Source organism: Somniosus microcephalus, unplaced genomic scaffold, assembly GCF_052327205.1.
Source record: "Somniosus microcephalus isolate GS21.2 unplaced genomic scaffold, FLI_Smic_1.0 unresolved_chr4, whole genome shotgun sequence".
NCBI lineage: Eukaryota > Metazoa > Chordata > Chondrichthyes > Squaliformes > Somniosidae > Somniosus > Somniosus microcephalus.
Window position 1 is genome coordinate 18,149,941 of NW_028225182.1, and position 26,203 is coordinate 18,176,143.

General features: G+C 44.1%; 1 protein-coding gene across 5 annotated transcripts in view; it reads left to right on the top strand.

Moving 5' to 3' along the window:
* Window positions 1-19,785, top strand: part of LOC147089987 (CD209 antigen-like protein C) — a 91,577-nt gene extending 71,792 nt beyond the window's left edge. For 2 of the 5 annotated variants that reach the window (XR_015075306.1, XR_015075307.1), the window contains exon 6: window positions 11,813-14,563. Coding sequence is in view for 1 of the 5 variants with exons in the window: in XM_085977200.1 (XP_085833326.1) it covers window positions 16,527-16,533 (7 nt within the window). In the remaining 4 variants the exon portion in view is untranslated. Of the gene's footprint in view, window positions 1-11,812; window positions 14,564-16,526 lie in introns of those variants that run through there. The other 3 variants (XM_085977197.1, XM_085977199.1, XM_085977200.1) reach the window with 2 other exon arrangements.
* The last annotated feature ends 6,418 nt before the right edge of the window (window positions 19,786-26,203 follow it).

The window sequence follows — 26,203 nt, forward strand, 5'->3', positions numbered from 1 at the left end:
TTCCCCGCATGCGCTGTTCCTGCTGAACGCCGGCATTTCCAACGGCCAGATGCGTGAGTACCCCGACCGTACTCACGCTTCTGGCCGCGAATTTCTGGCCCATCATCTGTCTCTGCCCTTGCCTCAGCTCATCTACTGCTGAATCCCTCACCCATGCCTTTGTGAACTCTAGGCTTTACTATTCCAATGCACTCCTGGCTGGCCTCCCACAGTCAACCCTATGTAAACTTGGGATGATCCAAAACTCACATGTCCTAACCCGCATCAAGTCCCATTCAGCCATCAACCCTGTGCTCGCTGACATACATTGACTCCCCGTTAAGCAATGCATCGATTTCAAAATTCTCATCCATCTTTTCAAATCCCTCCATGGCCTTGCCCTTCCCTATCTCTGTAATCTCCTTCAGCCCCACAACCCCCTGATATATCTGCGATCCTCTAATTCTGCCCTCTTGAGGATCCCTGCTAATAATCGCTCAACCATTGTTAGTCGTGTCTTCTGTTGCCTGGGCCCTAAGCTCTGGAATTGCCTGCCAGCACCTCTCCGCCTCTCTATCTGTCTTTCCTCCTTTAAGACGCTCTGTAAAACCTACCTCTTTTGGTCACCTGCCCTAATTTTTCATTTTGTGACATGGTGTCAATTTATTTGTCTTATAATACTCCTGTGCAGCGTTCACCCATCACCCCTGAACCAGCTGACCTATATTGGTTTCCGGTTAAGCAATGCCTCGATTTCTTACTGCGATTTTTTACTACGTTAGAGGCGCTATATAAATAAATGTTGTTGTTGCTTTTGTTGAAATCTTGCAATAGAGGCAGGGGTCATGGCTAAGGTACTAAATGTGTATTTTTCATCCATCTTCATAAAGAAGAGGTCTCTGCCAACGTCACAGTATAGGAGGCGATAGCACAAAAGGAAAGAAAAAATAAAGACTTGGGCCTAGAAATTCAGTTGGCTTCACCACCCGTTAGTGCCTTAAGAGGGCGCTAATTGGGTCGCAAGCCACTGGCCACGCATCCCACTAAATTCAGCGGGATGCTAGTGGTGGCGCTAGCCGTTAGTGCTGCGCCGCTACCGATGATGTCATCGGTGTGCGCAGCGCCCCGCTGACGCCCCGGCCACAATATTTGGAAGCGGCCCCTGATTTACTGCCAGATGCTATGTGCGACCGGTTCAGGGGGGCCTACCTGCGGCGGTAGAGGCGCAAATTAAACGAGAGGTGCGGGGCGGCCACTTTTGCTGTTGGCCGCCTGCCAGCACCTCTCTGCACTCCCGTTCCCGGCCTCCTGACCACCCCACCCCCGTGGAGTGCCAGCTACATTCCAAGAGCCCGGCACTTCTCCTCGGTGCCGGGCTCTTTTGTCGGCACTCCCGATCCTCGGGGGCCCAGCTGGGCCCCAGATCGCGCTGAACAAGGCCCCTCCCCTTTAAGAAGGGGAGGAAGGCCTGCAGTACCATAGCATGATGTGCCACAGAGTGTGGCGCTGCGGCACGTTGTGCAACGATATTCAGTTGCGGCACCCCAAGAGGGATGCGGGGCGCCTCCAGTAGCACCGCGCTTCCCTTTGGGTGTTCCAACTGAATTTCCAGCTGGTGGCCGCGAATGCTTCTGGGGCGCTACGTTTAGCGCAGTGGCGAGGCTGGCGCCCCAAACAGGGCTTTAGTCAATTTCTAGGCCTTGGATTTCTGTAGCGAATTTCACGAACGGCAGACATCCCAAAGTGCTTTACAGCCAATGAAGTACTTTTTAAAAAATGTACTCACTGTTGTAATGTAGGCAACGCAGATAAAGAGGTGGAAATTTCCAGGTTGGCAGCACTTAAAGTAGAAAAGTCAACTGATCCGGATAGGATAGACCCCTGTCTGCTGAGGGCAGTAAGGTTGGAAATAGTGGAGGCTCTTGCCACAAACTTCCAATCCTCATTAAATAATTGCTAGAGGACTGGAGGATTTCAAAATTTACAACTCTGTTCAAAAAAGAGGAAAGGGATAAACCCGGCAACATGGGGCCAGTCAACCAAACGTCAGCAGAGGGGAAACTTTTAGCGACAATCCAGAACAAAAATAGTTGGCATTTAAAAAATTATGCATTAATAAATGCAAGGGTTTGATAAAGTTAAACCAGGTTCCACTAATTTTATTGAGCTCTTTATGAATGAACAGAAAGGGTTGATCAGTGTAATGCAATTGTACCACATAATAAACCTGTGAGTAAAATTGAAGCCATTTGGATAAAACGGACAGTGGCTTCAGGAATACGAAATTGGCTAAGGAACAGAAAGCAGAGAGTAGTAGCGAGCAGTTATTTACAGGCTGGAGGGAAGTATACAGTGGTATCCCGCAGGAGTTGCTTTTAGGGATACTGCTCCTTTCGATATGTATTAATGACCTCAACTTGAATATACAGGGCATAATTTACCATTTTCAGATGGCGCGGAGCTCGGACAGGCAGTAAACAATGAGCAGGATAGAACCAGACTTCAGGGGGACATAGACAGACTGATGACATGGGCAGAGACTTGGCAGATGAAAGTTAACGCAGAGAAGTTTGAATTTATATATATTGGTAGGGAGAATAATAATATGAAATATAAAGCAAATGGTAAAATTTTAAAGAGGGTGCAGGAACAGGAATACCTGGGAGTGTATGTACACAAATCTTTGAAGGTGGCAGGACAAGTTGCGAAGGCTGCTAAAAACATATGGGAGCTTTGGGCTAATAATAGAGGAATAGAGTACATAAGCAAGGAAGTTATGCTAAAACTGTATAGAACATTGGTTAGGCCTCAGCTGGAGTATTATGTTCACTTCTGGACACACACTTCAGGAAGGATATCAAAGGCTTAGAGAGGGTGCAGAAGTAATTTACTGGAAATGTTACCAGGGATGACAGACTTCAGTTATGTGGAGAGACTAGGGAAGCTGGGGTTGATCTTGTTCGAATAGACAAAGTTTAGAGGAGATTTGATACATTGTTCAAAATCATGGTTTTGATAGAGTAAATAAGGATAAATTATTTCCAGTGGCAAAGGGGCCGCTAACCAGAGGACAGAAATTCAAGGTAACTGGCAAAACAACCAGAGGCAACAGGCAGAATTATGCCTTTTTTATGTAGCGAGTTGTTATAAACCGGAATGCACTGCCTGATGGACTGGTGGAAGAACGTTCAATAAATAACTTTCAAATTGAATTGGGTAAAGACTTGAAGGGCAAATTCATACAGGGTTATGGCAACATAGCAGGGGAGTGGTATTAATTGGATAACTCTACCACAGAGCAGAAACACGCACTACGGGCCGACTGGCATCCTTCTGTGCTGTATCCGACCAAGATATAGTAAAACTATCGGCCGAAATGTTTACGTTCAGAAAAAGGTTGCATTTTCTATGTGAGGCTCAAAGTCACAGGCCCAAAATTTTCCGGTCGGAGGCTTCCCTCGGGCGGATGTCTCCATCCCGCAAAAAATCTACAAATTTACCTGTTGCTCCGGGAGTTACGGAGACTCGTGCTCCTGGGCCTCACATTGGTACACGTGGGCAGAGCCCCACGTATATCAGGGGCGCATGCGGTCCGCAACCGCCCACAAGATCACGTGGGCTGGCCCAACTAATAACAGAAAGGACTCCCCATTCACACTTTTGGGAGTTCTGTACAAACGGAGTCCCTGTAAGTATGAATGGGGAATCACTTAAAAAGTACACGAGCAAATGAAATTAATTTTTACAAATTACATATTTAAAATTAATTGAAATGCTGTTTAATTAAATATTTTATACAAAAATACTTTGGGCCAGAAATTCGGGTCCCCACGGGTGAGTATGCGCTGGATACTCAAGCGAAAGTGTCGGTTTCATGCATGCACTGCGCATGCGCGGGAAACCGGAACTTCCATTCCCCTGAAAGAAGGGGTTCACAGGTCGAACGCGTGTGCAGCAGAGGCAGTGCATACGCCTGGAACTTCCGCTTTTTTTACAGGTTTCTCCGGGAGGGTGAGTTTCCAGGAGCTACGCTTATAAAAAGCAATCACAAGGCCTACTTTTAACAAGGTAAGCGGTGAATTAATTAAAACTAAAACTTTTTTCCCCAAGTTTATTATTTCTAAATATTTTAAAGAAAGGTAAGTTTAATTTTAGCCCCGTTAAAAGCTGTAATTAATTTTTTCAAAAATTTAAATTATTGTTTAAAATAGTTATTTTATGTAGTTTATAGTTTTTTTTAAAATGTGATTTAAAAAAAAAATTATTTGAACTTTTAGTTATGTTTTGGGACCGATCTCTATTTCATAGATTTCACAGATCTTCCTGTCAAATCTATGAATAGTGATTCACTGCTACGATTGGTTATCCATGGCCCACGTGATCCCAGGGGATGCTTTGAACTAACTGCGCCCCTGGGATACGCAAGCACTGCGCGCCGGCAGTTGGAGGAGGTCCAGGATTGGAATCCCAACGAGGGCCCACAGCACAACTGCCGGCGTGCTAGGTAAGCGCAGGTCGGGGGCTTGCACCTCCGGGAAGCCTGTGACACGAATTTCTGGCCCATTGTTTGAAAAGAAAAATGTCTATGTTTTACCAGGACTAAAAAGAAATTTACCGCATTGGACAGAGTTTTTCAAGTATAAATGAGTGATGAAATGTTACTATTCTAAATTTTTTAAACACTTAGCAGGTAAAAGTAGGCCTTATGCCTGCTTTCACCAGGCGTCAGATTTCCACAGGCATTCAGCATGTGGAAGTTTGTCAAATAGCGCAACTGTCCGCCCGCGGAGGCCTGTTTCCTGGAGCTGTGGATCATCTGTCAAGAGAAGTCTTGACAGATCGAAATTCTGGGTTTTCACGTATGCGCTCCGCATGCCCAAACCAGGAACTTGCGCTACCCCTACGGGTGCGTACACAGCTCGTACGCACCCGGGGTGGGGGGTAGCAAATTACGGCCCATGAATTCAGCATTTCCGAGTCTGTACTTAGGACATAGAAATCTCACGCTCTGACTGATTGCTCCACGAGAGTCCTGCATATTTCTTGTGGTATTAGTGCTCCCATCATAAAGCTTCATTTTCGGCATCTCCATTATCCTTTCATGATCTTTCCTGCACAGAAGCCAACTACTGAGATGTGCTTCATTAAATATTCATAGTGTCCGTTAAAATCTGCAGAACACGAAGTAATCCGATAGGAACATAGGAACAGGAAGAGGCCATTCATTCCCCATTGCCTGTTCTGCAATTCAATGCGATCATGGCTGATCCGTGAACTGACTCCATATACCCACCTTTGTCCCATATCCTTTACACTTTTGGTTAACAGAAAGCTATTAATCTTCGACTTAAAATTAACAATTGATCTACCACCATTTGCCTTTTGCAGAAGACAGTTCCAATCTTCTAACGCCCTTTGTGTGTAGAAGTGTTTCCTAATTTCTCTCCTCAAAGGCTTGGCTCTAATTTTCAGTCTATGACGCCTAGTCCCAGAATACCCAACAAGTGGAAATAGTTACTCTCTATCGACCCGATCTGTTCCCCTTAATGTCTTGAAAACTTCGATCAGATCACCCCTTAGCCTTCTAAATTCTAAGGATTAACACCCTAATTTGTGTCATCGCTCCTTGTAACTCAACCCTTGAATTCCGAGTAAATTCTGGTAATTTTACACTGCACTCCCTGCAAGGCCAATATAACCTTCTGAAGGTGTATTGCCCAGAGCTGATCTCAGTACTCCAGGTGCGGTCTAACCAGGGCTTTGTATAGCTGCAGCATAACTTCTAGCCCCTTGTATTCTAATCCTCTAGATAAAAAGGCCAGCATCGCATTAGCATTTTTGATTATTTTCCCAAACAAATCTAAGGCGGAACTTCTTTTCCCAGAGAGCAGTGAGTCTCTGGAATACATTGTCGGCTGGTGTGTTCAGTGCTGACTCTCCACATGCCTCACAAAGAGAGCTTGGCCGGTTCTTGAGTGGGGCAGAGATGGCATCATATAGAAGGTAAGTGTGTTTATATAAAGCATATGCTTCATGTGATCTCCTGGACTGATTTCGATCAGCCTGGTGAATCTTCGCTGCACTCCTTCCATGGCAAGAACATCCTTCCTCAGATAAGGCGAACAAAACAGCACACAATACTCAAGATGTGGTCTTACCAAGGCCCTGTACAACTGCAGCAAGACATCCTTGTTCCTGTACTGAAAACCTCTCGCTACGAAGGCCAACATACCATTTGCCTTCTTAACCACCTGCTGCACCTGCATGCTTACCTTCAGCGACTGGTGCACAAGGACGCCCTGGTCTGGTTGCACTTCCCCTTCGCCCAATCTATTGCCATTCAGATAATAATCTGCCTTCTTATTTTTGGCACCAAAGTGGATAACCTCGCATTTATCCACGTTATATTGCATCTACCATGCTTCTGCCCAATCACCCAACCTGTCCAAATCATACTGGAGTTTCTCGGCATCCTCCTCACAGCACATGCGCCCACCCAGCTTTGTGTTGTCTGCAAATTTGGAGATATTACATCTAGTTCCCTCGTCCAGATCATTAATATACATTGTGAATAGCTGGGGTCCAAGATCCAATCCCTGCGGTACCCCACTAGCCAATGCCTGCCACTCAGAAAAAGAGAAGATTATTGCAACTCTTTGCTTTCTGTCTGCCAACCAGTTCTCTATCCAAGTCAATACCTTGCCCCCAATCCCATGTGCCTTAATTTTACACGCTAATCTCTTATGCGGGGCCTTATCAAAAGCCTTTTGAAAGTCCAAATACACCACATCCACTGGTTCTCCCTTATCTATTTTACAAGTTACAACCTCAAAATATTCCAGTAGATTAGTCAAGCACGATTTACCTTTTGTAAATCCATGTTGAATTTGTCCTATCCGGTCAATGTTTTCAAAGTGCTCTGCTATCACATATTTTATAATGGACTCTAGCATTGTCCCCACTACTGATGTTAGGCTTACCAGTCTGTAATTCCCTGTTTTCTCTCTATCGCCTTTCCAAGCTCATCATGTCCATGAGACCCACTTCTGCTCCCTCCATCTTATTCCCACTAAAATGCTGCCCATCCAACTTCCCTTCCTGGACCCCATCTTAGCTGATAATGTTAACGGTTCTCTCTCCTCAGGTACTGTCCTCCTCCCTTTCAAATATTCTCTCATCATCCCTTTCCTCAAAAACAACCCTGGATTTCTGGAGGTACTGAAGAGACACTTCAATTCATGCAAGGATTCGGATTCAAAACGATGGGAGTAGATCAATTAGCATCCCATGTATTTCATGATTCCTCACGAAAATTTAGTGAAGACTTGGGCAGCTGCCCTTACAAAGACCTGCCCTGCTTTTTCAGTGCGTCGGGAAGGTTGAAATGGTTCAAGGCACAAATGTACATTGGTGCGGAAAAGGTTATGTGCCCTCTAGGAAAAGTGGTCGAAGCAGAGCAAACTTAACTGCATAAATACATGAAAGTGAATGTTAGTTTAGACAATGTAGAAGGAAAGTGACAACGAAATGGATGGAGGAAAGTAAAGGAGGTCTATTAATCGTGGAATGAAGAAAAGGTTGGGTGAAGTGAAATTAGATAGGATAAAATATATAAGGGGAGGTTGTTAAAATGTTGGCAGCGCTCAAAGTAGAAAAGTCACGCAGTCCTGTTGGGGTGCATCCTAAGATTGGAGATAAAAGGGGAAGTGCAATGAGACCTGGGTGTCCTTGTGCACCAGTCACGGAATGTAAGCATGCAGGTGCAGCAGGCGGTTAAGAAGGCAAATGGTATGTTGGCCTTCATAGCAAGAGGATTCGAGTACAGGAACAAGGATGTCTTGCTGCAGTTGTACAGGGCCTTGGTGAGACACCTTGAGTATTGTGTGCAGTTTTGGTCGCCTTATCTGAGGAAAGCCATGGAGGGAGTGCAGCGAAGATTCATCCGACTGATGCCAGGGAAGGCAGGAATGACATATGAGGAGAGATTGGGTCGATTGGGCTTATGCTCACTGGAGTTTAGAAGAATGAGAGGGGATTTCATTGAAACTTATAAATTCTAACAGGAATAGACAGACTAGAAGCAGGAATGATGTTCCCGATGGTCGGTGGAGTCCAGAACCAGGGGCCACAGTCTAAAGATAAGAGGTAAACCACTTAGGACAGAGATGAGGAGGAATCTCTTCACCCAGAGCGTGGGGACCTAAGGAATTCTCTACCACAGAAGGCAGTTGAGGCCAGTTCGTTAAATATATTCAAGAAGGAGTTAGATATATTTCTTAAGGCTAAAGAGATAAAGGGATATGGGGAGAAGGCAGGGACAGGGTACTGAGTTTGGATGATCAGCCATGATCTCATTGAATGGCGGAGCAGGCTCGAGGGGCCGAATGGCCTACTCCTGCTCCTATCGTCTATGTTTCTATAGCGGAGACTCTGGCCACCACCTTCCTATGCTCCTTATATATGGTAGCAGTACCAGAGTACTGGAGGATTGAAAATGTTACACCTCTGTTCAAAAAAGAGGATATTGATAAAGCCTGGCAACTGCAGATCAGTGAGCCTATCGTTGGTGGTCTGGAAGCTTTTAGAGCCAATAATAACAGACTGAATACATTGTGACTTGGAAATATATGATTTAATTGGGACCAACAAAGCAGTTGCCGACAAGGATGGGATTACGAACCCACGCGTGCAAAGCACAATGGATTAGCAGTCCATCGCCTTAACCACTCAGCCACCTCGTCCTGTGCAACTGGGGGTACCAGGGAATTAAGTCATTGCTACTCAGATCCAACTGTTAACGTGCCAATTCAGACTGATTTTTCAGTGCTATTTCACACATAGTAACCGTCAACCAAGATGCGCTTTGTTGGCGAATTTCTTTCCATAGTTACTGCAGCAACAAATGGTTGTTAGTCCTGCAACACCATTAGGCCCGAGTTTTAAGTGAACAACAAGCATTAATGTATATTGACTCTTAGCAGTGTAATAATTAACTATCTTCAGGTTATATTAAATTACAACAAGTAAATGATAACCAAGTATTACAACCTGGTTTCTAGGACTCAAGGTGGTCAATATCGATCTTCTCGGCGATGGACTTCCGAACATCCTGAAGGTTCTAACTTTTGGAGGGAGTGTGCGATATCGTTGTACTATTCCGCTGCCTTGGTCTGCACATACGCATCTCTGCCCGTATTTTGTAGTCATTAAAAATCCCGCCCCAAGTTGACACTCTTTTAAACAATTTCAGATGAGCCGTAAAGCGTACAGTGATTACTTATCCTTTATCTCGGTTATACAAACAGTTTGTCTCTCTCAGGATGCGGAAGGCCCCGGTGTCTGAGCACATTTTTTACGACCTTGCATGATGCCACCAAGCCTACTGCCAAGCAGTTTCCAATGTCTTAGAGATTTTAGGTACGTGGATCTCTTCGCAACCATGCCCCTTATCTCGGTACAGCTCATCTCTTGTCTTTGGGTGTGACAATAATTCTTAAACCTCAGCATTCTCTGTCCTTCAGCTTACAAACTGTCCTTTCACACACAGAGACAACACTCTGCCCTACCAAAAGCTTCGCTCGTCCAAGGATTGTTGGAGCCTTGCGAGATGGGATTACTCAATTATGTTAGCTTTAAACGATATTCTTGAACCACTCTTAACAATCCCTTCTTTTGAACCTGAGTGGGACCACACCAGCTCAAATGTTCAACTCATCCTTCAACTCTCTTCTGGTCGTGCCTAAGATCAGCTTGAGTCTGTAGTATGTTAATATTGCATTTACCTATCACACATAGCATAGATATATTGCCCTAGCGGTCCTTTGTCATTAATCATCCGTGAGCTCTCCTGTGCTCCACACTTGGGAGAGCCCTCTATGGATACAGCTCCCCGTTTTCCTCTTTAATTTTGGAAACGCTTGTTTACGCAATGCGCACGATAATCACCAACAACAATATACACCATTGAAAAATAACTGAGAGCTGCACAATCATTCTGAACCAATGGTAAATCGAGATGCTATTTAAATAATCCCACCATGCTTCTCTTCCTAGCCCCTCAATCTCCCTTGCCAAATTTCGATTTTTCTGATCTAGCTAGTGTAAGAATTTTACTGAGATTTTGGTTCGCTTCATAATATCTGTTATTTAAAGTCTCGGGGGAAATTGTATATCCATATCGAACCAGCAATTTGTCAGTGGCTGAGAGTATATCATCCTGCACTGTGCTGTTAGTAACATTATGCTTGATCACTGGTGTGAGGACCCCATGATCTTGGATACCTTGGTAGGTTTAACTCAAAAATATGAGTCAGTGACGCGGCAGCTGAGGGGATCATACGAATAAAAGGTGGCGGTGTAGTGAGGCATAGTTCTGCATATTTTGTGTTGTGTGCCACCTTGTAACAGCCATAGTACAATTTGGGGTTTCCTTATTCCAAGCAAACCCACATGCCAGTGTATTAGTTTCTACTAGATCATAGCGACACATCCATTTATGTTTGATCAAGGACTATCCTGCCATGTCTGGTGCTGTCTCTTGATACATAAGATGAAGAGAGAGAGAGAGGTTAAGGTCAGACTAGCAACAAGATGAAAATAATGTTGTCAGCTAGTGTGTTCAAAGTTGACGAAGGTTGCAACATCGGAAAAGTAGCTAACGAGTGTCGAACAGATGAATATCATCAGTGCGGATTAGTAGGTACTGAAGTTTACTCATAATTCAGCAAGGGAATACCATATAAGGCAATGCGTAATCAAAGGCATCAATCAGGGACCAATCCAGCTTTCTAAGTAAAAGCAGTGTATCAGGGGGAGCATTATTCCTTTCCGAGTTAGTAGAAGGAGAATGTATGCTTACGTTCAATCTGCTGTCTGTTGATAACACTCAGCTTGTGAATTGCTTCATAAGCTGAAGTAAAAATAAAGTGATTGTAACGACTGATTGACTGTGTTACTGCTCAAGTGTACAACGCAAGTTCCTTTAATAACATCTGGTGAACACGTGCCAGAATTTATAGCTTTTTGAAAACCGGGGGTGGTAGACACCGGACCGTGCTGCAAGATACAGGATAAAGAACACACACATGTGTGAGTAGCATTCAATTTGTTAAGGGAGCACAGCAGGTCTGTGGGCTGGAATCACTTTGGAGTCACAATGTTTTCACAGTGGCTTAGATTTCTGAAAACTGGTTTCTGCTCTCGCAGAGAACCAGCGCGGGCTCGATGGGCCGAATGGCCTCCTTCTGTGCTGCAAACATTCTATGATTCTGTGAGAAAGAAATATGATAATTGTTTTCAACATGTTCTGTTTTTATGCTAAAAAGGATAACGTTTCTGAGAGGGTGTAAATGTTTCTTGAACTCGCGACCAGGGAATAACATATAACTTTTGGCACCTTGAGTTCACAACCCATTGCAGGGATCAATATTTCTAAGTTGCATGAAAGTGTGAATATAGTTGATTGAATATATTAATTTGAATTTAAGATTGTGCACCCAGAATGGGGCAAAGCTTTGAATTACATTGTTAAGTTAACGGAGCGGATTGGATTTATTTTGAATAAAATTTACTTGTGCTACTGTGAAAGGTATCAAAGAGTTTGTTCTATGAAAGATGAACTTTAGCCTTGATGTTACGGTTGTGATGGTGTCTGGTAGAAAATCAATTTGAACACTTCCAAACAATTTTAATTGGATTAAAGTCTGAAACCATATTGGTGTTGCTTTATGCAGTTTGAATTATAATTGCATGATCTCGTTTTAAATCAATCTGAACGTTTACAAAACACAAGTCCGAGGCTTCTGTTGTGATTGACTGCTCTGCCACCCCAAAGGTTTACATCTGCGGATGACAAGACATTGCCTCTGACAGGAATGATCCACTGGATTCTGGCAGAGGCTGAGAGAAGCAACAGCCCGTAGTGGTGGTCAAAGTCAGATCCCATTCGAAAATCGCAGCCTGGGCCAGTGAGAATGGCAAGGCATGACTGGCTGGCCAAGAAGTTCAAGTATGCCCGAGAAGTGTGGGAACCACCCACATCCTTGCATGTACAGATGAATAATGTACAAATTGGAATACAACTTTAGATTATGCAGGGGTGCAGGTTGAAGGCTGAGGACGCTTGGATTAAATCATTCCAGGTGGCCATAAACGGTGGGGGCACATGGCCCAAACGTGCCTTTAACAGAAATGACAATTTTACAGTACAGGATATCAGGGAAAATGGGTTGTCCCGCAGTCACTTCTAAAGAGGTTGTCCATTGGGCTGACACCTCTAGTTAGTACCAGAAGGGTGAGAGGAATTATTGGATTGATTACATGTGCACGTTTCAAAGGACTCAGAAGGGTAACCAGTACATCTTGGTTATAATTGACTCCATTTCCAAATGGGGTTAAGTAGCAAACATCAGAAATTGTAAATTGGGCTGAATGAAAAAAAAAATTAATTTATGATGGAATAAAGAAGGAGAAAAGGGAATGGATTCGGTCCCTTTTCTACTGTCACAAGTTGCAGGAATTCTTTTGTTTTCAACCTATATGTCCTTAAAAAGCCTGTGTGAAAGCTTCGGAGCCCACACGCTGTGGGAAGCTCTGCCTTCTTTTTCCTTTTTTTGTAAGAGTGTTAAAGATTTTGTTTCACTTCAAAGAAATAATTTTCTTAAGTTATATTCAATATTTTACACTCCTTTCAAAAGACACCTGAACAAAGAAAAGTTAACATGACGTTATGTACTGTAAGGACGAGTTATTTGTTTTATTTCATCTGTTCTTTATTGTGTTTTTTTCCTTCCTGGGATGTGCGCATCGCTGGCAAGGCCAGTATTTATTGCCCATCCCTAATTGCTCTTGAGAAGGTGGCGGTGAGCCGCCTTCTTGAACAGCTGCAGTCCGTGTGGGGAAGGTGCTTCCACAGTGCTGTTAGGGAGGGAGTTCCAGGATTTTGACCCAGCGACGATGAAGGAATGGCGATATATTAACAAGTCAGAACGGTATGTGACTTGGAGGGGAACTTGGAGCTGATTGTGTTCCCATGTTCCCGCTACACTTGTCCTTTTTGGCAGGATTGGTCAGGGGTGTATGAGGTGCTGCCGAAGAAGCCTTGCTGAGTTGCTACAGTGCACCTTGTAGATGGTGCGCACTGCAGCCACAGTGCACAGTGGTGGAGATAATGAAGGATTAGTTAATAAAATATTGGCCTGAATTAAATTGGAATTATTGAGGTTAACTAACTTTTTAAATTGTGTAAACCAGACTCTTATTGCGGCCACCATGAAATTCTGGTTGTTGTAAATTGTGAGAAAGTCTCTAGTTCCAGCCGGAGACTTCACATAATTCAATAAAAAGGGGAATGCTACTGCTATTGAGCAGTATGATGAAGATCTGAAGATATTCTACAGTTGGATTGAACTACAGAATTGTTTCACAAAATGTTTAAAGGTAGTAGTGGTGTTGCTAATGATTTCTATTGTTTTTCATTGATTTTTAATTCAAAGCATGGATAAAAATTTGGTACGGTGTTTGTGCTTTCATGGCTCACGTTTTGAAAATTGGAAATAGCTGTTAGATTCAAAGATGAGTTTTAATTGTTAGAACAGAGACTGGCAACAGGCAAGCGGGAAAAGATATCATAAATGCCAGCAAGGTCGAATATCAAGCATCAAAAGACAAATAGAAGTGATAAGGGAGTCGTAAAATGCAAGGAAACAGGGACGATAACACCAGCTGGACAACAGGGAGCCACGAAGCCATAAAATGCCCTTGAAGAAACTTAACAAAACATTCCTCAGAGAGATAAGAGAAAGGCCTCGTCAGCCAGGCAGAAAGGGGCAGTGAGAAATGTTTTCCCGCAGCACATTTGGATGATAGATGATTGACAATAGATAGATCACAGCCCACCGAATATAACTATAAGTTTAGAGGGCTGAGAGTGGGGATCAGTCAGCGAGGGGTGAAGGCTTCTTCGAGGTGGAAATCACTGCTGGCTCATCTGCGATGGCCAGAGGGACGAATCAACAGAGGCGACTGCTGTTACTGACTGCAGAGACTTGCTGACCCAAGACCTCTAAGCTGCCTTACCAGACCTTCAACCAACCATCCGTCCGGTCGTGGCATTCTGCTTCAGGAAGTCGTAGATCGCTTTCTACTGTCACGGGTTGTATGTCTATTATACTCAGCTTAAACCATATGTAATATCTCATTATGCTTTGAAACTGTAGCTCTTTAATAAAAGCCTTGCAACTTCTAAAACCCTGTTGGGTAATCTGTGTGAGCCTGTGATCCTGAATCTTACAATCGAGAAGCTCAAATTTATATTTGAATGTAATTGTATCAGGAAATGTTGTACAAGTTTTAAAAGGTACAAAGACTGAGAAAGAAATAAGATGGCGTTTGGTTCTTCTTCGATTGGGAAAGTTTTCAAAAATTTACGAGAAGTGTTGCAATGGCATCTGACATTGTTTCGCTCCACCTTCTAATAAACCTACAGAGGAGGCAACCATTTCCGCTGAAAGCTGTGTTTTTAATTCATCAAGCAAAAGGTTTTGTACTGCTGAATGTGAATTTACATACTGGTCATTATTAAATTAAATTTTCTTAATATAAGTGGATATTTCCCCACAGTGACAGAAGGAAATTATGATTTGATAAATTAACCACTTGGGCTCTTAAGCAGAACCACAATGAAATCTCTCTCTCTTTTATTATAAACAGGGGACCAGGGACCATAGGAAGAGATCCACCATTTTTAAGAATTTAGGTCCTTAGCTGCATCAAATGCCACGATTTGGACGATTTGGGCTCGAGGCCTTGCCTTTCCAACACTCAGCCGGAACCCATTTAGGGTTATTTGTTATGCTCGAGGTACTGAGCGGGGGCGATATGGAGGTTAACTCCAAAGTAATTGCAAGCACTTCTGTCTCTAATGCAAAACCACCAAGCCTGGGCATCATTTGTTTCTGAAATTGGAATTGATAAGACAAATTGATATGAGTTGCAGTTTCAAGCATTCAAGATCAGAAAGATTCCCTGAGGTTAATGGGGATAATCAAATGTTCATTAAAGGAAGATAGAGGAGTGCAGTCTAGGTGGCTCCTGTCCACAAATGAAGAAAGTTTTCTGGGGGAAATAAAATTAAATTTTGTAAAGGCCTGTCTGTCCAACAATACTTTTCCATGGATTTGGGAGCATTGTGAAATTATGCAATAGGCTGAGGCACATGGTGGGGAAGTCCAAGAACAGGATCGATTAGTTAAAATGTAAACAAAAAAAAATCTGCAAGTATTTGGATCAAATTTTGATCTATGATAATATTGTATTGGACAGTAATGTTCCTCCCGGGCTCCTGAATTAGATGAAATGATAATTGCTGTGTAAAATTAAATGAGAGGAATTAATTGTGGATATAAGATAGAAACAGGAAATTGCACAACCAATTCGGATTTTTTCTAAAGTCATCAGATGAATTGGAATAAACCACCTGAGCACAATTCACCAAAAGAGATCAATATGATATTAATGCACATGCTAGAGAAAGTCAGGAAAGTGTAGTTAAGAATAGTAAATTGATAACTTTCTCTTGGAGATTTTTTTCTTCCGTTGCCTATGAACAATAAGAAAACTGCATTTGATAGCCTAGCCACTAACCAAGACATCGGGGCCACTGACCTTTTTATCAGATCAGCTGAAAGCACCAGGATGGCTTGTATCAAATTCACATGTGGCATCATATTGGGATACTGGTGTGTGTGTGCAGATGTGAGTTGTTACATGTGAAGCAACTAGCATGAGTAAATGCATCGTCAATTTGCATTGAAAAACCGATCTCAGACGTGCTCAGTTATCGACAACAGCACGACATCAAATTGTTAACGTGGCTCCGGAGAGTGAGACAACTTTTCAACTCATCAAGACACTGACACATCCTCCATAGAGAAACCGACTTCGAAATAATCAGGATAGAGTTAAATAAACTGGTACCTGTCGGAGGGATTAACATTAAAAGTAAAATGAATGCTGTTCGAGTTAGGATTTTCTTTCAGCAAGAATGTCGTTAGTTGCAAGGCCTCCATTAGTTGTTGAACAAAACAATCTTGTGGGATCACTTCACTGTGTCTATAGCATATTGCTCCTCTCCACTATATAGCATGCATGTAGTCCTGTGTAGAAAAGCTAAATGAGCGGGCAAGATCATGGCCGATTGGAATATAATGTGGAGAAATGTGAAGTTATCCACTTTGGTAGGAATAATAGAAAAGAGGAGTATTTTTTAAAGGTGAGAGATTGGGAAATGTTGTTGTTCAGAGGGACCTGGGTGTCCTTGTACACGAATGACTGCAAGTTAACATGAATTAACTTTTGAATTACTTATAGGTGGTGCAGCAATGCGATACCAGGCTCGTGTTTCCATTATACTTTCTACAATCAAACTGTCTGGCATTGTGTGGCTCAAGTCATTAGTTTTAAATTTCTGTGTTATGATTAAATCCAGATTTCGTCTCCTAATCTGCACTCCCTGAAATAACTCGTCTTTTCACCTTTTGCTTTCATAGTTGGTGACGTCCTGTCCTGCGAACCGCCCAGTGTCGGATCAGCGGAGACAACTTCATTTCAATGATCACATGTGAAGACTAAGCTGTAGAGTGAGGGATCGTGGGGCCACCGCCAAACATAATTAAACCCCCAGCATAAGCTTCCCCTTCGGAAGCAGAGGCAGCAGCCAAGGGGGTAAACTAAATAAATAAATACACAGCCCGTGTACATCTGTTAAAATGATAGACCATTTCTCAGCCTGGTTAGTGATATCACTCTTTATTTTCCTTTCCTGCTCACAGTAGCTTTGATGGCGATTGTGATCCTGTCCCGTGGAAAGTGCGGACTTTCCAATTTCTGGGTTGTCTATCCAATCCATGGTACAGATGGGATATTTTTATATTCACCGCTTGAATTGTAATTAGTTGTTCATCTCAATACACACCCCATTTGAAGAAAAATTTTGAATCAATCAACTGATGACTGTGAATGACTGATAATGCTAATGTTTGATTAATTTATCACGTTAATAATTGAAAGCGTTAATTTCCAAGCCTTACAGATCTGTTTTCCCTTCTCCTGGTTCTGAAGCTTCATCCATTAGTTTATTCTGCCCCTTCCATCCCAGATACAGCTGTGACTTCTTTCCATCTGAGGAAGCTGCTCCGATCCCGGTTGTCCATTTAGATTTCTGCCAATGTCAGTGGCAGACCGCCCAACCCCCCTCCTCTGGTCCAATGTCCAGTAAACCCGTGCTCCCACCAAAGTCACAGCGGATGGCATTACACTTTCTGAGATCTTTGTCTGACCAGTTCCCCTCCATCGTCTCCCGCTGGCACATTCTGTGAGCACCAATTTGATGTACTGGTTAGTATCTATCACTCGCCTTTCCCGCTGGAGCTTCCATCTCCAATATTGTGCTCTATTCACTTGTCTTTTGCTCACCCAATGACCAAGCCGTTGTTAATTTTACACTTGACTTGTAAGCCCTTGCTCTCACAAGTAACAAATCAAATTGTCATCCATGGATGCAGCTGCAAAGCTTTTAATTTCATACAAAGTTCTGTCAATCCCACTAGGCAGGGTTTGGAGATGGAACAGGGAGCTTCACGAACTCTGAACTGGGAAGGAAATATTCCCAGGTCCCAGTTCTTGATCCCTGTGCAGTGACCCTGCTGCCACAGACAGGTGAGAGCTCGGTGAGACCACTGGCAAATTCCCCCGCTAAAATACTTACTGTCCGGGCTCAGTTGTGGTAATGGTCCATTGACTTTAATCAGTAATGCCTCTTAGCTTTTCCCTTTTCTTTCTTACAGTTAATTTAGTGGTGATTGTGATCTTGTCCCGTGGAAAGTGTGGGCTCTCCACCTGCATCACTCGCTACCTGGTGTCCATGGCAATGGCGGATCTACTGGTCATTATCATTGAAGTCATACTGTGGCGATTCACATATTAAAATTTCCCAGGATCTTTCCTGGAGATCACTCCTGTGTGTGGTGTTATTGAAGTCCTGTGTGTTGCAGCTATAAACTGTTCAGTCTGGTTAACAGTCACTTTCTCCTTTGATCACATTGTCGCCATTTGTTACCAGAACCTGAACACAAGATATTGCACCGAGAGAACCGCGGCTCTGGTTATAGCAACAACCTGCATTCTGCTCTGTTTGAAAAACTTTCCCTTCTTCTTTATGGTTGAACCTGAGGAGATAATCGACGATGTACCGATGGGTTGTTATATAAGACCAAGTTATTTTATTGCACCCGGATGGGTGGGATTTGACTTGTTTTAACCCCACTGCTCCCATTCCCTTCAATCTTGTTGCTCAATACTCTGACCATCAGACACATTTTAGTGGCCAGTCTAGACAGTAAGGGACTGAGGGGACAGAGCAAGGGAGCCAATAGCAATGACCCAGAGATGGCAAACAGAAAAAAGTCTGTGATTCTACTCTTCACAATATCCGGCAGCTTCATACTTTTGTGGCTGGCACATTTTACAGATTTCTTCTATTATATTATGATAAAAAAATAATCTCTCAAATTACAATGCCTCTTTACATACATTGCCAAATGTCGGTTATATACTTCAGAATTTAAGTAGCTGCACAAACACATTTATTTATGTGGAGACTCAGACCAAATTCAGAGAGCATTTCAATAGCGCAGTGAAATATTCGGTTACCCTAAAAATTTAATTAATCAAATAATAAAAACTACTGAGCTCAGCCCAGAGGTGATAGCGTGTGTTCCCAGTTCATTAATCTAATTGGCACAGAAAGTCAGTTCGGGGGCTTCCCGCGGGTGTAAGCCCCCGACCTGCATTTACCTAGCGTGCCGGCCGTTGAGCTGTGGGCCCGCGTGGGATTCCGATCCTGGGCCTCCTCCAACTGCTGGCACGCAGAACTTGCGTATCCCAGCGGCGCAGTTAGTTCGAAGCGTCCCCTGGGATTACGTGGGCCATGGAAAGCCAATGGTAACAGGGAATCTCATTCATAGATTTGACAATTCAGCCACAAAACATCACTAAAACTTCAAATAAATTTTTAAAAACTCACATTTTTAAAATAACTAAATTACATAAAATAAATATTTTAAACAATAATTAAAATTTTTGAATATATTAATTACAGTTTCTAACGGGGCTAAAAATTAACTTAACTTTCTTTAAAGTATTTCTAAATTCTAAACCTGTTGAAAAAAGTTTTAATTTTACTTAATTCACCACTTACCTTGTTAAAAGCAGGCCTTGCGACTGCTTTTTAAAAGCGTAGCGCCTGGAGACTTACCGTCCCAGAGAAACCTGCAAAAAAAATGGAAGTTCCAGGCGTACGCGCTGCCTCTCCGGCGCAAGCGTTCGACCTGTGAACCCCTTCCTTTAAGGGAACGGATGCTCCGGGTTCCCGCGCATGCGCAGTTCATGCACGAAACTGGAACTTCGGTGGGCCTACGCGTGAGTACCCAGCGTGTACACACCCGTGGGACCCCGAAGTTCTAGCCGAATATTGGAATAGAATATATGCGTAATTTGAGGCAAGGCATGTGGTGTGTGCAGCATGCTTGGGTGAAAAATGTACCTTAGGCCTATGGTTTCCAAAGCTCTCCATCATTGTGGTTACCTCGCTTCATGTTTGGGTGCTTTATCGACTAATTGATCGAGAACTGATAGAGATAGATTGCTAATGTTGGTTTTATATAGGATATTGTCATATATCCTTATTACTCTTATGTCAATGTATTGCAGAATATTATCATACATCCTTTATCTCTAATAAAAGTTCGAGGACAAGGAAACACTGACACGTCTGGGTAATGTTCTTTGTTGGCATAGTGGTTAGCACTGTTGCCTCACAGCGCCAGGGACCCGGGTTAGAATCCGGCCTCGGGCGACTGTCTGTGTGGAGTTTGCACATTCTCCCCGTGTTTGCGTGGGTTTCCTCCGGGTGCTCTGGTTTCCTCCCACAGTCCAAAGATGTGTGGGTTAGGTTGATTGGCTATGATAAAAATTGACCCTTAGTGTTAGGGGGATTAAATATGTGGGGTTACGGGGATAGGGTGGGATATGTGTTGGTGTAGGGGTTACGGGGATCGGGTGGGATATGTGTCGGTGCAGGCTCGATGGGCCGAAATGGCCTCTATCTGCACTGTGAGGTTTCTGTGATTCTGTGATTCTGTGAAGTCAATGAGATAATAAAAGATAACGTGATAATTACAGAGATGGGCAAATTTGCAGAGTGAGCAATACAAGGAGACACCAGCAGAGGGAGATAGAAATGAGAGCAATGTGCGATACAGAGGTACATTAGCTGAGGAAGGCAGACAGACATTATTACTGCGTATAGGTGGTGAAAAAGTGAGTGGCCAGCAGAGGAAGATAAATTGGGACATTGAGTAATGCAGAGGGACACCATCAGAGGGCGATAGATAAATGTGTAACTGAAATAAAACAGAAAAAACTGGAAACACTCAGCAGATCTGATCTATTATAGGAGGGCTGGAATAAGTTAGAGGTTTACCAATTTATATGCAAGTACTGAGCCAGAGAAAGGCAGGGGTGATTAAATGACAAAGTGGACGATGGTGCAGTGAAAAAGGGGTTGATAATGGGAGAAATAATGGGATGATCTCAGAGTTGCCCGCAGTACAATTCACCTCCCAGTTAACATGCTTCTACCGCTTTGCAATTTCCTGCTTCAATCTGCACTACTTACTGTCCCTCTCATTTTAGTGTCACCTGCAAACTTTAATGTACAACTCTCTATTCGTTTATACAAGTCTTTAATAAAAATGGTGAAAAGTTGACGCACCAGAACAGATCACGGGGGAACACCACTCGTTGCATTCTGCCAGTCTGACTACATTCATATTATCCACCAAATCTGACCTCTATCTTGCAAGCATCTTCCAACCCAAGTCAAAAACATGCCTCCAAATTCGTGCCACTTATTGTTGCCAATAACCTTTTGTGTGGAAACTAATTGAATGTCTTCTGGAAATACATATCGGTAACATTCATAGACACGAGTTTGTCTAAATTTTTAGAGAGCTCCTCAAAAGATTGAATTCGATTAGACAGCAATTGGGGGTACGGTAGAATAGCAGCTATGTTACTGGAATAGAGGCCTGGAATAATGTTACAGAGACACGAGTTCAAAGCCATTCACGGGGAATTTAATTTCAGTTAATTAAATAAATCTGGAATTTAAAGGCTGGTATCAGTAATGGCATCATAAAAACTCATCTGGGTTACTAATTCCATTTAGTAGAAGGAAATCTGACTTCTTTACACAGTCGGGCCTATATGTGACTCCAGGCCCAAAGCAATGTGGTTGATTCTTATCTGTCCATTGAAATGTCTTAGCAACACATTCAGTTGTGTCAAATCACTCCGAAAATGTATAATAATGATAAATTCGACCAGGGCACCGGATTAGGATACGACAAAGGCACACCCAATTCATTCAAACACTGTCTTATTCACTAAAATCTACAGACGTGCGCCAAAATTGAGAATGTTATCCCAAAGTCTAGTCAAATTTACTGTATCATAAATTACCCAACAACTCAGACTCCTCCATCCCCGTCCCTGGGTATGTCCTGTCCCACGGGCAGGGCAAAACAACTAGAGGTTGTGGTACAGTGTTATACAGTGAGGAAGGAGTGGTCCTGGGAGAACACAACAATGAATCCGGAGCCCATGAAGTCTCTTGGCAGCAGGTCAAACATGGGAAACGAAACCTCCTGCTGATTACGAACAATTTTCCTCATTCAGGCAATACATTTTCACCTTGGAAGAAGCACTGGGTGCTGCAAGGGCACTGAACGTACTCTGGGTGGGGGACTTCAATGTCCATCACCAAGAGTGGCTCGGTAACAACACTACTGACCCTCCTTGCCGAGTGAGTGTTGAAAGATGTAGCTGATAGACTGGGCTTGTGGCAGAGAGGCAGGTGGCAAGAGAATAAGCATGAGGGAAAAACCTACTTGGCCTCATCCACACCAATCTACCTGTCGCAGATGCCACTGCCCATTACTGATCTATAGTTCCCTGGAAATGTTCTATCTCCCTTCTTGAATATAGTTTTGCATTAGCTATCCAACAATCCTTTGGCACTACATCTTTTTACAACGATTTATTAAATATGTGTAGTCATGCCTCTGTTATCAGAGTCATAGACTCATAGAGTTATACAGCACAGAAAGAGGCCCTTCGGCCCATCGCATCCGCACCGGCCATCAAGCCCTATCTAATCTAATCCCATTTTCTAGCATTTGGTCCGTAGCCTTGTATGCTATGGCATTTCAAGTGCTCATCCAAATGTTTCTTGAATGTTGTGAGGGTTCCTGCCTCTACCACCCTTTCAGGCAGTGAGTTCCAGATTCCAACCACGCTCTGGGTGAAAAAAAATTTCCTCAAATCCCCTCTAAACCTTCTGCCCCTTACCTTGAATCTATGCCCCCTTGTTATTGACCCCTCTACTAAGGGGAAAAGTTCCTTTCTATCCACCCTATCTATGCCCCTCATAATTTTGTACACCTCAATCAGGTCCCCCCTCAGCCTTCTCTGCTCAAAGGAAAACAACCCCAGCCTGTCCAGTCTTTCTTCATAGCTGAAGCGTTCCAGCCCAGGTAACATCCTGGTAAATCTCCTCTGCACCCTCTCCAACGCAATCACATCCTTCCTATAGTGTGGCGACCAGAGCTGCACACAGTACTCCAGCTGTGGCCTTACCAGCGTTTTGTACAGCTCCATCATAGCCTCCCTGCTCTTATATTCTATGCCTCGGCTAATGAAGGCAAGTATCCCATATGCCTTTGTAACCACCTTATCCACCGTTCTGCTGCCTTCAGGGATCTATGTACATGCACACCAAGGTCCCTCTGATCCTCTGTCTTTCCTAGATTATTTTAAAATGTGCGGATGTAATCCGACCAGACCAGGGGTTTTAACCACTTTGAGTTTGATTATTTCATTGAATATTTCTATTTTATTTATTTTAAGTGCTGTTATATCAGTTCTAGTATCATCTTCTGATGCCATTTCAGCTGAACTGTCTGCACCATAAACACAGAAGCAAAGACATTATTTAATTTTTCTGCCATTTCACCATCGCTGCCTGTCATTTTATCCTCTCCATCCCTTATTGGCAGTATACTCACCCGAATTTCCATTTTTCTGTATGTGCCTGTAGAGTACTTTACTATTTTATTTTACTTTTCTTGGTAATTTAATTTCATAGTCCCTCTTTGTTTTCTTAATTATTTATTTGACTTTTCTCCTAATCGCTTCGTATTTTCCCTATGTCAAGAAGTGTGGCCCACGAGTGGAGCTGCATTAAAGCAGCGGCAGTGCAAAGATCCAACTCAAAAACAACAAAGAGTGAAGTCACCGGAGAACACATAGGTGATTGGTTGGTCAGTTTTACAGCTCTTTTTGTTCTCTAATTTAGTGAAAGGGATTAAATTAGGTGCTGCAAAACTGTAACTTGTCAGTACTTATTAAATTAATAACTTAAACTAAATACAATAATGTAGAAAGATACAAGAAATTTAGAGTAGTGATAATGGGGCACATCCATTTAAACTGGTAAAATAACTATGTGTGGCGGAAACTCCAAAGGACTCAGAGCGGTTGTACATAATTCCTTTAACAGCAATGTAGTTACTGTCTGTGCCTGTACCTTTAATTACACTGTTTGACTGTACAATGCCTAGTTACCGTTACAGCACGGTTTCAACGTGATGACGTCATGCCGTTAGTCACGTGATGCCCCAATGGCGGGAACGGCGTGATGACGTCATGACGTCAGTCTCCTGACCAGAGGATCAGTCCCCATGGAGCCCTCAAGGAGAGTATACCTGTTATTGATGTGTTCCAGCAGTTTCCAGTTTAAACTCGTTTGGTTTCATTAAAGTTCATTAATTTAATTACCTGAGTCGAACTCAGTCTTTTTTATAGGAACCTCCGTTCCTACATTGGTGACCCCGACCTCTACAAACGATTTTCGTGGAAGATTCGACATGGACACCAACACCATCACGCTGAAACTGCCATACTTCTGGGAGCAACAGCCAGACGCCTGGTTCATCCAGGCTGAAGCCCAGTTCGCCATTCGGAATATCATCGCGGTTCAGACCCGTTATTATTACGTGGTCTCCGCCCTCGACAACGCAACTGCATCACGGATCATCAGCCTCATCGGTAGTCCTCCTACTGACAGCAAGTATGATGCAATTAAGGCGCGGTTGCTTCAGATTTTCAGGCTACCAAAGTCGGAGCGTGCTCGTTGGCTCATCACGCTGCCTGGCCTCGGGGCCTCCAAACCGTCTGAGCTCATGAGCCAAATGCTCACGCTCTTGGGTGCTGAACCGGAATGTTTCATCTTCCGGGAGCTTTTCCTTTATCAACTGCCTGAATAGGTTCAGGCTGCCCTAGCCAGCTCCGACATTACAGACTGCGCCAAGCTTGCGGCCGAAGCCGATAAGATTTTCACATTACCCAGCAGTGCTGCACTGCCATGAGGCACCCACCCCCGACAGACGCGGTCCCGGTTTCTCCTACAGTGGGCTGGTGCTCCTACCACACCCATTTTGGCGCAAAAGCACGATGCTGACGTTCCCCCTGCAGTTTTTCACCAGAGAAAAAACAAGAAGGAGCAGACGGCATCCCTGGCGATGGATGACCAAGTCTAATGGGCGTTCCGCGGTGGTGATGGCCGTCGGTTCTATGGGGAAACTCTTCTATATCACCGATTCCCTCTTGGGCCGCCGTTTCCTTTGTGACACCGGGGCGCACTGTAGCATTCTACCTGCGGCGAAGCTCGACATGCAGACTGGGAACCTTAGTTTTTCCCTCATAGCAGCTAATGGCACAGCTATTCGAACATTCCAAAAGCGGCGGGTCGAAGTCTGTTTTGGTGGTCAGCACTTCTTTTGGGATTTCTTCATGGCTACAGTCTCACAGCCTATCCTAGGGGCAGATTTTCTGTGTGCCAACAGCCTACTAGTCGATGTCCGGAACCGCCGCCTGATCAACGTGGCCACCTTCCACTTGATTCCGTGCTTCCACGGTACCTCCATGGCGCGCCCCATTGCCTGTGCTTTCCCTCCTCCAGATGACTTCACGCAGCTTCTCGGGGAGTTTCCAGAGCTGAGAAGGCCCACCTTCTCCTCTTCGGCGATGAAACATGGTGTTGAACATCACATCACCACTACTGGCTCCCCGGCTTATGCGCAGGCTAGAAGGCTCGAACCCAGCAAGCTTGCAGCTGCGAAGGTGGAGTTTGCCACAATGGAGCAGCTCGGCATCATTAGGCGATTGAAGAATCCCTGGTCTTCACCTCTCCACATCCTGCTGAAACCAGGCGGTGGCTGGCAGCCATGTGGTGACTACCAACGCCTGAACGACACCACCACTCCGGATCGGTACCCAATCCCGCATATCCTGGACTTCTCGGCCCACTTGGCGGGAAATTCTATCTTCACTAAAGTCGACCTCGTCCGTGGATATCACCAGGTTCCAGTGCACCCACAAGACGTCCAGAAAACCGCAGGAATCACCCCTTTTGGCCTCTTTGAGTTCCTGCAGATGCCGTTTGCCTTAAAGAACGCAGCACAGGCATTCCAGCGTTTAATGGACTCCGTTCTTCGAGACCTGCATTTCCTTTTCATCCACCTTGATGACATACTCATCGACAGTGCCAGCAAGGAGGAGCACATCTCCTATTTGCGTTCCCACTTTACGCGCCTCAGCCAACACGGGATAATCATCAACCTGGCCAAGTGCCAGTTCGGCCTGCAACAAATCAACTTCCTGGGACATCGCATAACATCGGACGGCGCCGTCCCTTTGTTGACGAAGGTTGAGGCGGTTACTTCTTTCCCACGGCTGTCGACAGCCAAGGCCTTGCAGGAGTTCCTGGGGATGGTCAACTTCTACCACCGTTTCGTCCCCAAAGTGGCTCAACTCATGCAACCTTTGTTCGGGGCCCTCAAGGGCAAGTCCGGTTAAGACCCAATCAGCTGGACAGCTGAAATAATCAAGGCATTTGGCAACTCCAAGAACGCTTTGGCCAACGCAACCATGCTGGCACTCCCAGTTCCAGGTGCTACTATCGCCCTTACCACCGACGCGTCAGACTACGCCATCGGTGCGGTGCAAGAACAGTGGGTCAACGGCATGTGGCAACCGCTGGCGTTTT